The 11,992-nt window shown below is 57.8% G+C and overlaps 6 protein-coding genes across 6 annotated transcripts; 2 read left to right on the top strand and 4 right to left on the bottom strand.

The window, feature by feature from the left end:
- The first annotated feature begins 723 nt into the window (after positions 1–723).
- Positions 724–2,684, top strand: THITE_2122983 (uncharacterized protein). The gene has a single exon (XM_003657323.1). The coding sequence runs from the start codon at positions 856–858 to the stop codon at positions 2,473–2,475; it is 1,620 nt and encodes a 539-aa protein (XP_003657371.1). The 5' UTR covers positions 724–855; the 3' UTR covers positions 2,476–2,684.
- Positions 2,685–4,559: 1,875 nt separating this feature from the next.
- Positions 4,560–5,024, top strand: THITE_2092541 (uncharacterized protein; the record flags this gene model as incomplete). The annotated part of the gene is made up of 1 exon (XM_003657322.1): positions 4,560–5,024. One exon carries the CDS (start codon positions 4,560–4,562, stop codon positions 5,022–5,024), a length of 465 nt encoding a protein of 154 aa, XP_003657370.1.
- A 701-nt stretch (positions 5,025–5,725) lies between these two features.
- THITE_2122982 (uncharacterized protein) lies at positions 5,726–6,497 on the bottom strand. Its single transcript, XM_003657321.1, has one exon. It carries the CDS (start codon positions 6,161–6,163, stop codon positions 5,879–5,881), a length of 285 nt encoding a protein of 94 aa, XP_003657369.1. The 5' UTR covers positions 6,164–6,497; the 3' UTR covers positions 5,726–5,878.
- Positions 6,498–6,993: 496 nt separating this feature from the next.
- On the bottom strand, positions 6,994–7,930 carry THITE_2122981 (uncharacterized protein). The gene is made up of 3 exons (XM_003657320.1): positions 7,630–7,930; positions 7,458–7,570; positions 6,994–7,387 (listed from the first exon to the last, which is right to left on the bottom strand). The coding sequence occupies exons 1-3, from the start codon at positions 7,679–7,681 to the stop codon at positions 7,322–7,324; spliced, it is 231 nt and encodes a 76-aa protein (XP_003657368.1). The 5' UTR covers positions 7,682–7,930; the 3' UTR covers positions 6,994–7,321.
- Positions 7,931–8,353: 423 nt separating this feature from the next.
- Positions 8,354–9,221, bottom strand: THITE_2059487 (glycoside hydrolase family 61 protein; the record flags this gene model as incomplete). Its single annotated transcript, XM_003657319.1, has 3 exons — positions 8,354–8,640; positions 8,740–9,093; positions 9,170–9,221. The coding sequence occupies 3 exons, from the start codon at positions 9,219–9,221 to the stop codon at positions 8,354–8,356; spliced, it is 693 nt and encodes a 230-aa protein (XP_003657367.1).
- An 825-nt stretch (positions 9,222–10,046) lies between these two features.
- Positions 10,047–11,220, bottom strand: THITE_2122979 (glycoside hydrolase family 61 protein). The gene is made up of 2 exons (XM_003657318.1): positions 10,530–11,220; positions 10,047–10,423 (listed from the first exon to the last, which is right to left on the bottom strand). Exons 1-2 carry the CDS (start codon positions 10,924–10,926, stop codon positions 10,140–10,142), a joined length of 681 nt encoding a protein of 226 aa, XP_003657366.1. The 5' UTR covers positions 10,927–11,220; the 3' UTR covers positions 10,047–10,139.
- Between the last annotated feature and the right edge of the window lie 772 nt (positions 11,221–11,992).

The following is an 11,992-nucleotide window of genomic DNA, read 5'->3' as shown; positions in this document are numbered from 1 at the left end:
CTATAAGGACTCGCGTCTTACGCGCCATGGGGGCACCGCACCGGCATCCCCATTGTAGACCCGTCGCACCGGTCCGCCTGCCTCCACTTTCGCCGTTCCTCTGGCTCCCGAGTCGAGACAAGGCCGATCCAGCACCACGACCATGATCCCGACCGAGAACCGTGCAGTAGCGCCCGCCTGGTCGGCCCCACCAAGCACTGTGCTCTGCCCTTCGACTTCCCCAGCGCCGATTCCTCTCCCGGATCCGGAATGCAAATCCCGCACGCTGCAAGGTCCCTCGGCCAGAGAATGGGCCCGACACCGCGAGACAATCATCAGCCTCTACAGGCAGTACCCTCTGAAGCGGGTTAGCGAGATTATGAAAAGAGATTATGGCTTCTCGGCAAGGTATGCCCGGCTCTTTCTCTCGCTGCCTTTCGCTTTGTTCCATTAGTCCATCACTGCCCAGCAAGCGCATTGGGTGCACCATAGCGGAGCCTGCCGGTCGGGGGACGGCGAGGCGGAACCTTGCAGTCGACCTGCACATTCCACAGTAATTGCCACCTCAACTCATCCACCAGGGCCGAGGGCTTGAGCGGGCTCAAGTCGTCTCCCGGTCGCTTGCCCCTACACCACCAACTCCTCCCCCCTCCTTCCCCCATTCCTCCCCCCACGCCCCCCGCCTCCAGGCGACCCAAGAAGTTACTACAAGAACACCCGCCCGCCCACCGTTTCTCTTCTGCACTGAGCGCTGACGGACTCGCATCCTGGTCGCGCTCCAAGGCATCACGCTCCTCTTCTTTTCCTTCTTGTGTCTTGCCCAACCCGTTGTAGTCCTTCTCCCGCAGCCCTCGAGCTCATCTGGCCTCCGCCGCCATGACCTTGATCCGGCTCACTGATTGCCCCTGCAGCAAGCGCATGTATGACAAGCGCTTTCGAGAATGGGGCGTTTTCAAGAATGTCAACAGCGACGAGAGAACAAGGGCTGCCCGGCGTGCTCACGGCTCCGCATCGGCCACCGGCCTGGGCGGCGACAACGACAACAACTTCAGCCAAGAGGACCTGCGCCGGACCATACAGTGCGCCAGGACCATTCAGCAGGGTGTGAAGAGAGCACCTACGGCAGAATGGGAGGTCCCTTCAATCGCGGCCCAGGACCTCGGTCCTCAGCATACCAACCGGCAACCCAGGAGGAGCATCAGCATCCCGGACCTGCTCGGAGAGGGATCGTCCTCTTCCTCCTCTCAGTCCGCTGATCGGAAGAACTCCCTCCACAATCCTTCCTCACCGGGCGATGGGCCCGACAGCACACAGGCCTCAATCTCCGCGTCTTTGGATGAGAGCCACCAAGGCAAAGAAAAGCTCGGACACCTCGTCGTCTCGAACGCCTCGGGACCCGGCCTGTCCGCTTACCAAGCCCAGCTCCGCGATCTATTCAAGAGCCCTCCCCCCACGCTCACTCCCGACGCGAAAACACGCACAATGGACTTCATCACGCTGAAACTCCGGGAATATTATGATTGGCAACTCGACCATGTGCCCGAGGGCGTCCTCCCCGACGACTACCTGGGACACCGATCTTCCGAGGAGTCGGCCAGATACTGGAGCACCATCAAGGAAGCCATCTATCTCGTCAAGGTCTCAGCCGCATCCATGGATGACTCTGAGCAGCGCCCCGACCGACGAGCCTGGTCTGCATTTGCCGAAACAGGTCCTCTTGCTGCCGGAGCTATGACGTCGCATCCCTTCGACTTCCTTCGGAACCTCTTTGCCACGCTCTCGCCCGCCAACACCAGCGCCCGACCGGAGCTTCGAGGCATTCTCCTGAAGTTCCTCGCTTCTGAGGCTCAGAGTCACCTCATGCCCAACCATCCCATCTCACAAATCTGCAAAGCACTGCAGAACGATGAGGGCTGCCAGGAGATCTCGCAGCGCGGTCTGCAGTGCATGCTCGACATCTTCAATAGCCGGCTGGGGCGGTCGAGGGCCATCACCTTCAAGCTCCTGGACTCGCTCGCCACCCTTCTCCGCCGTAGCGGTGAATACCATGCCGGCCTAGAAATCATCAATGAGCTGCTCAAGGTGGCCCGTCCGGTGTTCGGACCGGACTCTGAACAAGCACGCTCGGTTGAGAATGAGCTCGCCCACTTCTACATGCTGGCTGGCGACTCGGATGATTTGGCGCTCGGACATTGCATGTCGGTGGTGACGCGCCCGCCAACTTTGGCCTCCACGTCGTCGCAGGAGGAGCCTGTCTTCTACCAGGACGGCATCGCTGCGCACGCCATGGAGGATATTGCCGAGATCCACCAGCGCCGCGGCGACCTGGAACAGTGCATCACCTGGCTGGAGCGCGCCGCTTCGATCGCGCTGGTTGTCTGGGGCCCCAAGTCCATTGCCACCGGCCACCTGATCGACAAAATGACTAACTTGCAGCGGCAGTTCGGCAAGGATCTGCTGAGGAGTGCGACACTGTGGGAATCTGCGATTGTATAGGCTGCTGGATTGTTTGGCAGGATATGCTGTTCACGAACTGACGACGTCTTCCAATCTTTGGCCGTTGGGTATCACGTACTGAGTAGTTACCTGAGTTGTTTCTCGGTCTCCTATCCACGTCTCCCAGAATCACTCCTTTTGAACCAATTACGCATCTGAATCCTCTATCATGTGCCTGTGGATAAATTTAGTGCGCTCATCGAGCAAGGGGAACCGCCAACCCAGCCACCAGGGGGCGGTTGGTCGGTAATGGTGGGCCAGATGCAGGCGGCAGCATTTCTCAGGAGCAGGGTGGCCGACACTCGCAGAGCCCAGCTTGTCAATTGCCGGGCTGGGCTCCGATCCAAGCTCATTGGCCACCAGCTAAGAGATCGACGGGTTGGGCGGCCGCCTTGGAAAGAGGGTTGGGCCAGCTGCATGAAGAGGTACATGTTACATGCATTGGATAACTAAGGTACCTCCTTGGTAATCTCTGGCCGGAGGTTCGAGGGTCAATCCAAGCTGAGCACTGCATGTGCATAAGCTGTAATGGTGGAGCTCGGCATGCCCCCTCGGATATCAAACAGTTCCTGGGCCCACCACTACCACCTATCCCAAGCTTTGCCTCCGTTCAAACGCCGCCGAGGTTGGGTAATACCGGGCAGGAATGAAGCTTATTGCTTCATTTTAGATTCTCAGTAGGTCTCGCCGCGAGAACTAGGAGTGTAAGATTCTATATCTGCACACAGCCTCATAACTGACCATCTTTATCAACCCGGGCCCTCTCTGAAAACGCCGAAGCGCAACACTCGCTTTGTAGACGGAGCCTCGGCTCTCCAGACGAGGACCGTGGCCTCAAACACCTTGTTGGAACTGCAAAGCGTTCTCAGACGCTGACTCAGAAAGTAGCTGTGTCGTCTCGCAGATATCTATAGCCAGGATTGTCAAGGTGTGCTGGGCTGAATCAGGTGCGGCCGCTGCACGGGGCCGCGAACGAGGGATGCGCACCAACGCAGAAAATTGAGGGTATTGATGGAGAAAAGAGAAGGATCATCGGGAGCATTGGCCGCTTACCAGCCCTCGGAGGGGAGCGGTTGTCTGGGAGAAGCAATTCCGGTGGTGGTTTGAGAGTGCCGTGTGTTGCTCTTCCTGCAACATCCCTCCTTCTTCTCCTCGCCAGCACAGCAAACAGCCACGCCATCATGGCCTATCCATGCCCCGAGATAAGGCAGAGAGTCTGGCTTCGTGAATGTGGCATTTCGAACTAGATTGCTTGGGACTACTAGCTCGCAGACGAGATACTTTCACTTCGGCCATGCCTAGTCACTCAAGCCATGGTTCTGCAGTAGGTGGGTTTTGCTTCCACAATTCCGACCAACCCATAGAGCGTATTTTCGTGATCCTGTGCCAACAGCGACATGTGCGTTTGGACCACGGCTTCGAGACACAAGGTGGGGGTCATTTGAGGGCGACGACAATCGCTGCTGATGTTGTGCTGCCATTCAAGCCTGGTGACACCCGGAACTCCCGTCCTCTGCCGTTACTCAATCAGCGCTGCAAGATTCTACTCCCCCATTTCAGAAGGTATGATGTTGAGTAGCTGGCGGATAGGCAGTGTTTGAGCCAAGTTATGTCCTAAATAACTTCCAGAACACAAGAGGGTTTATTATGCTAACTCCTCGCCCTTCGACCTCCTTCGGTGCCCCTAAAGCAGCACGCCAACCATTTGCGCTTCGAACACCAACTTCCTAGCGTTTTTGCTTGTACTTCCGAAACCTGTACTGTACCTTTATGTTACCCCATGTCTGGAGCTGCACGATCCCGTCACCACGGGTGCGGTGGGACCGCTTCGATGCAGGTAGCCTCAACGTTGCCCCGAGGGACGAGGTCGTACCAATTCGAAGGCTCTCAAGTATTACAGATAATTAAACCAGCATTGGGACTACTGTGTAGAAAGACACCTTTCGACTCCCATCCTTGGCAAACCGTGGATAAGTTGAAAATCATCCGCCATCCCCGAACCCCTTGAGCCCGACGCCGCAACAGGGAACCAACAGAGCAAGCAAACACCGGTCGTGCTTGGCACCTCTGGCCAGCCCCGCGCGATGAAAAGCAACGACGTGCTCGCCTTCATCATCCTCGCCTACGCAGCGCTCGGCGTGCTGGTCGGCTTCTGCATCATCCGCTTCGCCGCCGTCATCCGCCACCGCATCCACGAGTCGTCGACATCAGCATCCTCCTCCTCCTCCTCCTCCTCCTCCTCCTCCTCCTCCTCCTCCTCCTCAGCGACGAAGTCGACCTCATCGTCTTCGCCCGGCTCGTCGACAAATAACGGCGGCGGCAGCAGCAGCACCAGCGAGTCAAGCGCTTCCACTCCGGGACCGGGCCCGGAGCCCGGAGCGCCGTTTTATCCGCCACCACCACCACCACCGCCGCCGCCGCCGCCACCACCACCACCGGTTGCCCATGGCGCATTCGCGTACCCCCCGCACGTCCCGCCCGTTCCGCCGCCGGTGGGTTTGGGCGCTACCGGGTACCCGCCACCGCCGCCGCCGTCGCCTGCTAGGTGACGAGGTGGAAGCCCAAGGGTTGCTTGAAGGGAAAAGAGGGGGAAGAGGGGTGGGGGGAGGGGTGGGTTGATATGGCGCGTTTAAAACCTGCTAGGGGAGTATTGTTGTTGAGATGTTGAGCAGCAAGGAGGGAATGTAATGTTCGATGGAGGCGAAGAGGAGTTGTGTAAGGAAAGACGATAAGAAATATGCTTGGAACCGGTGTCGGGGCAACTTGTATGGAACTCTGGTCTGATGCGGTGAAACCTCATTGCCAACTGCTAACCATTGAATCCAAGGAAATGAGGGTTCGAAGAACGCCGGACGTCTCGAAGGGTTAGCTGATGACTATCACCGGCTGAAGGCGGTGACTACCAAGTACCTGTACCTCACCTCTGTAGCGTAGTAGTATACCCTGCCAGGAGAATTGTAGAGGTCCTTACGCCGGCATCGCAGATCACCATCATGCGTAGGAAGTTCTTCCTGTCATCTGAACAGCTGTATGACAATCTAGACCACCGAAAGCTTTCTAGCCAAGCACTAACCAACAGTCAACCTTCGACGTATTAGCCCGTGTGTCCCGCTCCCATTGCCAACTCCTGCCCTAGACGCCTCCCACCGCCTGTTCAGACCCCTTCCAGTGACGTTTTTTGTGGCGGCTTTTCGTTTGTACCTCCATTCTCCGCAACAAAAAAAAACTTGCCAGATAGACTCGCCCCTTATCCAAGTGCCTTCTCTTCTCCAGCGCCAGCAACCTGGCGTCGCCCCTCTCGTTCACGCAGACTGTGCCACGCAATGCCGTGCGTCAATAATAACACGATGTTGCCCCATATGATGTCCCCCGAAACCGCGCTTAGGCGCCAGCGGCGTCTCAATCAAAGCGGGTGGGATGATCTGGCGGCGAGCATGGGGTACTTCCGGTAGACGTCGTCGATGGCGCGGGTCGCCTGCTTCCCGTCGGCTTGCTTCCCGTCGGCTTGCTTTGATGACGAGACGGTCTTGCTCGAGCTGTCCGTGCCGCTGCGGGAGCCGGACAGCCGGCTCAGGAGGCTTTGCTTCTTTGAGGCTGCCTTGGAACCGGCGTCCTGATCCTTCTTGCTTAACAGCGGGGCATCCGAGGCGAGGGAAGCAACGTCGGAGTTCTTCTCGGAGGAGGACATGATGATATTCAGTCTCAGTCTGCTGCGGAACGGGGTTGCTGTTTTTTCTCCGCTGTTGTCAGGAAAGCACGAAAGACGAGAGTGTATGTTCGATCGCAATGCAGGAGATGCCTCAGGTCCAAGCCCACACTGTCCGCGGTGAGAAGCGCAGGTTCTTATCATCTGGCAGTCAAAGCAGGGGACGTGTAAGGAACGCGTGTGAGTCTACGGCAGATATGATTCTGATTCCTCAGGTGTGAATCATCATGGTGGGTGTCACGCAAGTCATTCCAGAACGTCTTCCTGGTCAAGCAACTGAGGCTGCTCGGGCTGCCCGAGCATGCTGACGACGCGGTGCGCAAGGCATCCAGGCGTTGGAGGGCTCTGACTCCTTTTTTCTCGTCTAACTGGCCCAATCATAAAGGGCCGTGGGGAAGGAAGCTAGCCAATTTAACGCTTGGCGGCAGCCACATGCAGGATTGCTGCCTGGGAAGGGGGGCTAGCGGCTGGCCGACGGCGACGCTAGTATAGCGTTGGACCCAAGAGTTTCCATGCATCTGGAAGATGGCGGTTGCGGCTCCGATGAGGGACGTTGTTCTGTCATGGACGCGAAATTGAGGGCGCGTTGCGTGGCTTACATTCGGGACGGAGTTCAAACAAGGCCGGCGCTTCAGGTTTGAAAGATGTCGCCCCGTTGGAAATGCACGCCGAGTCCCTTCGTCCACCGCTAGCAGAGTGACGCAGTTCAACGCGTGGGCCGATTGCGCGGTCAATCCAGAAAAGGTTGGTGGTGGCGCTGTAAGATCATGCATGCCGGTGAGTCACCTCCCCCAGTGCGTCCTGCTCTCAATGGGCAAACTGCTGCATCGAACGAGAATGATTGATGGATGACAGACACCATGAATGGTTGCTATGTACTGTTGTGTACTGTTGGATGCACGTCCGCATACAGGATGCTCGGGGTTGGATGTGATTAACCTTCATCCTCCTCGGTAACTCGTAATTGCCTCGGCGCTTTTTTTCTTTTCTCCTTTGTTTGTCCCCCGCCTGCTCGTGATTTCGCACTTCAACATTCTTGTTCCAATAATGGACGCAACCCCCCGAGCCAGGACGCAATCAATTTCGCACGAAAAAAGGTGCCTGTCGCCGACCTTGGCCACCACCCGGTTCGAGGAAGCCTCAAGCCATCTCCAAGATATTCTCTTCGTAGACCGAGGTCAGCTTTCCAGTATTGGCATTCTCAATCTGTCAGCATCCGCGGTTAGCAATGCCTCTGCGACAGCACCCGAGGGTCGCCCCGTGGACAATGCCCTACCTCGTACCGGGGGCGATCTTCGCTCGCGTCCACATTGCGGCCGGCTTGCATGCCCGGGGAAGTGAGCACGCCTTTGATGGTGCCTACCGACTCCGAGGTGTGCGACTCCGGGCCTGATGCGTCGTGAGCAGAGCGGAGCCATATGAAACCAAGGGCTCAGCAGCGAACTTACCACCCACCGGCTTGTACCGCACACTCTGGCCAACCTTGTATTGTGCACCCATGGTGTTTCTTTGTTCTTTTCGACTTATTGATGCGACGATATGCTGATTGGAAACTGAGAAAACAGAATGCGATCGGCCAGGCGTTGCCAGGGCTCGGTGCATTGGGTGATATACCCTCCTGGCGCCTCACTCTGGCTGGCAAGATGCCTCTGCCCTTGAGATCGTGACGCCACCCCTCCCCGGCCGTCTACGAAATACATATGTCAAGAAGCTGCAATAATGAAATGGGGCCGACGAAAGGCAAGAGCTGGGGCACATAGGCGGCCTCCAATCATTGTGCACCCTAGGCAAGGTGGAGAGGAACTGGGGAGAATCCGGATGTGTATGTGATTTGGCACTAACAGTAGGGACCGACAGAGTCGAGATTTCGAAGTACAACCCAAGCTGAATCATGCAACGAAACCATGTTGGGTACGGTAGGTAAACACCTTGGCAGCAAGTAGCGCCTTGAAGTTCTGGATCCAAGCATTCACGCCGGCTGGTCGTCTCGACGTCACCAGTGGCTCCAAGCTTGCGTCAATGAGCTCTCATCAAAAGGAGGGGCTTTCGGGCCCCGTCGGGTTCCATCGGATCACGACCTCGAAGCGGAACATTCGATCGATTGATCAATGTCATTGAACCACACCGCTTCCGCCGGAGCGGGTCCCATGAACTCGACCGTGGTTCAAGCATTCAGCCACTCCACACCGGCGGCCCGGGCGGCTTGTAATCGCCGGGCTGCATAGAGTAGATGTTGACCAAAATGCCCGGGTCGTTGCTCTTGTACGCCCCCGGCAACGCGACTAGCGGGCCGGGCGTGCCGTTGCCGCCGCCCGTAATCTGGATCTGCGAGCAGGCCAGGTAGAACTGAGCCCCGTTGGGCTGCGAGGCCAGGTGCAGCGCGATCTGCTCGACCCGGAGGAGGTATTCCCCACTGGGCGTATCGGCGGGGATGGTCGTGTTGACCGTCGTGTACGTGTCTGATGAAGGTTGGGTTGCCCCGTCAGTCAACGGTCTCTCCCATGCAATCGGCCGTAGCTCAAGGCCAAATCGAAGATTGGAGCGGGAATTGTTCCTACTCTGATTCGGCCAGACAAGCTGCTTGTTGTTGTCCAAGTAAGGCATGGTGGTCGAGATCTTGAACCAGACGGCCCCTGACCCGTCCCACGTCTTGGCCGACGACCCCGCCGGTACCTTGGCGAGGTAGTACTGCGTCGGGCCCGGGTGGTTGATCTGCTGAGTCGATATGTAATGGACGGTGGCTCCGGCAGGGACCGTAGCCACGTTAGGCGCCGTCTGCGACGTGTAGCAGCGAATGTCGGGACTGGTCGGGTCCTGGACTCCCTGCTTGCTCTGCGCGTTCTTGGTCATGCGCGTAACCGACCAGTCCTTGTCCTCGGGCTGCCCATTTACCACGAGTCTGGGAAATGTGTCTGATAGGGTCCGTTAGCTGCTGCGTGCGTCTTCTTGCCTTGAGGCTGGGAGGCACGCGGAAAGGGGTAGAAATACAATGTGCTCGAGCAGCCACGGCTGCAAGCAGCAAGCCCACGAGGAGCTGCATTTTGATGCCTCTGTTGCGCAGTTCGTGGCTTTGGATGTCTTGTGTTCAGAAGGGCCCGGGAAACCTTCCAGCACCAAGCATATGGATGATAGTTGCTACGAACATGATTCGGGATCTCCGTCGGTTTAAGTGGCCCCTACTCGTAGACACACGCGCAAGCATGCTGCGGTGCTGGTGGTTCCGTTTGGCACAAGGATCGGCATATCCCGTGGACTAATTCATTCATTGCCGACATCCGGATGGCACCCCAAAGAGGAGGGCGGCGGGACGCGCAATGTTGCTAGTTTGGGCCTCTATATCTGGAACTGAAGTGCTGAACGTTGCCTGGATTTGACCAGTCTCCGAAAGGAACTGCCGAGCCACTGGGCCCTCTCTGTTTGGGCATTTCGAAGCCCTGTCGCATCGAGGCCGCATATTAACTTAGATTTGGAATCCCGGCAGACGCCGGTGCTACCAACGGAATGCCTGGGTCCCCAGATGCGCCACCGAGCCGGCCTCGGATCGCAAGCTTGCCCTCCTCTCTCGAATCCACAATACAAGTCCTGGATAGGGTTGATGGTGCTTTCCCGTGCTCGAGGCCGGTATCAATGCCCAATCTCCAATGCTCCGATTCCAGGCTGGAACCGGTTCTCCGTGTCTGAACGCTTTCCCAACATGCGTGTCACTGGGGGCTATGCGCTTGATATCTGTCTCGGACGCAATTTGGCCATGGAAGAATTCTCACAATGCTAGATGATGCATTCACATGTTGTAAGGTGTATATACAAGTCCTCCTCCACGAACCGTCGAGAGGGTAACAGGCAACTGAATACCGGTTAGGATTCCACTTCCACCTCCTAATGCCGTTGCCCTCTGCGCCTAGCTCCCAGATACCGTACGTATCACAGGAACAGCAGCAAGGAGCAGGGCCTGCTTCGCTCAGCAGCTGAAGACGGCCGGGCCGGGGTTCTGGTAGGACGTGGGAACAGGGTAGTAGATGTTGATCAGAATGCCCGGGTCCGTCGCACTGTAAGCGCCGGGGAAGGCCACCTTGTTCGGCGGCTCGGTGCTGCCGCCGCCGGTGACGCTGAGCTGGGCGCATGAGATGTAGAACTGCGCTCCGCCTACGCTCTGGGCGACGTGCAGGCCGATTTGCTCCGCCCGGAGGAGGTAGTAGCCGGACTTGATGCACGGGGGGATGGGAACCGCGAACGAGCTCTTGCCTGCGAAGCCGGCGTGTCAGACAAGGAACGAACTATTCCACTCTTCGTAGTCTCGCTTTTGTGTTCCCTTGTTCTTTTGCGCCAAGAAAGGAAAGAGAAAACATACCCGTGCTGGGCCATGTGAGCTGAGCGCCAAAGGTAGGATGGTCCTCGTACACCTTGAACCACACGGCGCCGTCGCCGTTCCACGAGTTGATGTCCTCGCCATCGGGCACGCGGGCCATGTAAAACTGCACAGGCCCGGGGTGGTAGACGTCGGGGTTGGCCCAGTAGGTCACGGTCGAGCCGGCCGTGGTGTTGAGGACGGATGGGGCCGGGGACGGGGTCGCCTGGAAACAGCGGATCTGTGGCGACGTGACATCCCCGACGTAGCCGTTGTCCTGCCAGTTGTCCGCCTTACGGACCTGTTGCCAGTCGGCGCCGTCGTTAACCCGTGGCCAGGTGTAGTGGCCACTGACGCCGAGGGCGGCGGCCAGGAAGACGATGGCACCGTTTGCGAGCATGGCGGACGAAGACTGTGTCTAGGCGCGCTGTTTCTCGACGAAAGGGAGGAGCACTTTTCGGCAACCGAAGTGTCAGGCGGCGGCGGTGTCTGTGAGTTATTGAGCACCTTTCCAGCTCTGGCTGCCCATCGAAGTGCTCAGCCTTATATCTAGGTATCTGCTGGGACACGGCTGCTACCCCCGTCTACACTATCGTGCACATGGTCGTGTTGCCTGCCACTTTCGGCCAGGTTTAGAAAGCTTCCGTGGAATGGGCCGAATTGCTCTGCTTGGCAACAAGACGCCATCCCGGATTCCACCCCAGGCTGGGCCATGCTAAGGCGTCGGGCGCCGTCTGCCGCCTTCTCCCGGCCGGCTAAAGTAAATGCGCACCACTTACAGGGTACGCCGATATTAGTGGTTAATCTACATCCGATCGGCGGCACTTCCCTCCGGTTCTACGAGCCCCATGGGCCACTGACGAGCCCCGGCCGTGACCTGGGGCCGGTGTGGGGTGCATGAAAGCCGTGCTCGCGACGTGGGATTTGCTCTCTGGAAACCTGGAGACCAAAATTGAGTCTGCGTCATTTCTTGGCAGATATTGACCATGCACACAAAGCGCCAGAAGCGTGGAGTTCATGCGTTTTTTTCATGCCATGTGTAGGTATCTAGCTACCTATTCCGTACAAGTCAGACGCATACCCTCCCTCCTCCTCCTTGCGTCCTTCCTCGCGGGAGGCATGCTACCACGCCTTCTTTCCCTTCCCTTGAAAGTTGGCATGGAATCCCTGCAAGCCGGCCCGAACTCCTGGCCCCGGCATGCACATCATTCCTGCAAGGGTGCCCTGTGCCGTAAACAGAAAGTTCGGAATGCATGGTGTGTAGTCGGCTCTTGACCCACGAGAAAGTTGTGGGTTGTCAGGATTCAAAGATCCCCGCCGCCTGGGATCGAGGACGTATTCCGTGAAAGGCTTGTAGCATCGCCTCTCCTGCCACTCGTCCCTCTCGACGGTAGTCCAAGTCGTGTTGATAGAGGGAGTGAGTTTGATGTCCAAAAGCGAGTGGAAGAACCGGTTAAGATGCTGGT

Source organism: Thermothielavioides terrestris, chromosome 6 (assembly GCF_000226115.1).
Source record: "Thermothielavioides terrestris NRRL 8126 chromosome 6, complete sequence".
Lineage (NCBI taxonomy): Eukaryota > Fungi > Ascomycota > Sordariomycetes > Sordariales > Chaetomiaceae > Thermothielavioides > Thermothielavioides terrestris.
This window is presented reverse-complemented; position numbering and strand designations above follow the sequence as displayed.

Coding starts and splice junctions, on each gene's coding strand:
- THITE_2122981 (XM_003657320.1), bottom strand. CDS start 7,681: ATGGGTGCACAATACAAGGTTGGCCAGAGTGTGCGGTACAAGCCGGTG. Junction 7,571..7,629: donor GCGGTACAAGCCGGTGGGTG/GTAAGTTCGCTG, acceptor ACGACGCATCAG/GCCCGGAGTCGCACACCTCG. Junction 7,388..7,457: donor AAGATCGCCCCCGGTACGAG/GTAGGGCATTGT, acceptor GGATGCTGACAG/ATTGAGAATGCCAATACTGG.
- THITE_2122982 (XM_003657321.1), bottom strand. CDS start 6,163: ATGTCCTCCTCCGAGAAGAACTCCGACGTTGCTTCCCTCGCCTCGGAT.
- THITE_2122979 (XM_003657318.1), bottom strand. CDS start 10,926: ATGCTCGCAAACGGTGCCATCGTCTTCCTGGCCGCCGCCCTCGGCGTC. Junction 10,424..10,529: donor GCTCACATGGCCCAGCACGG/GTATGTTTTCTC, acceptor CCGGCTTCGCAG/GCAAGAGCTCGTTCGCGGTT.
- THITE_2122983 (XM_003657323.1), top strand. CDS start 856: ATGACCTTGATCCGGCTCACTGATTGCCCCTGCAGCAAGCGCATGTAT.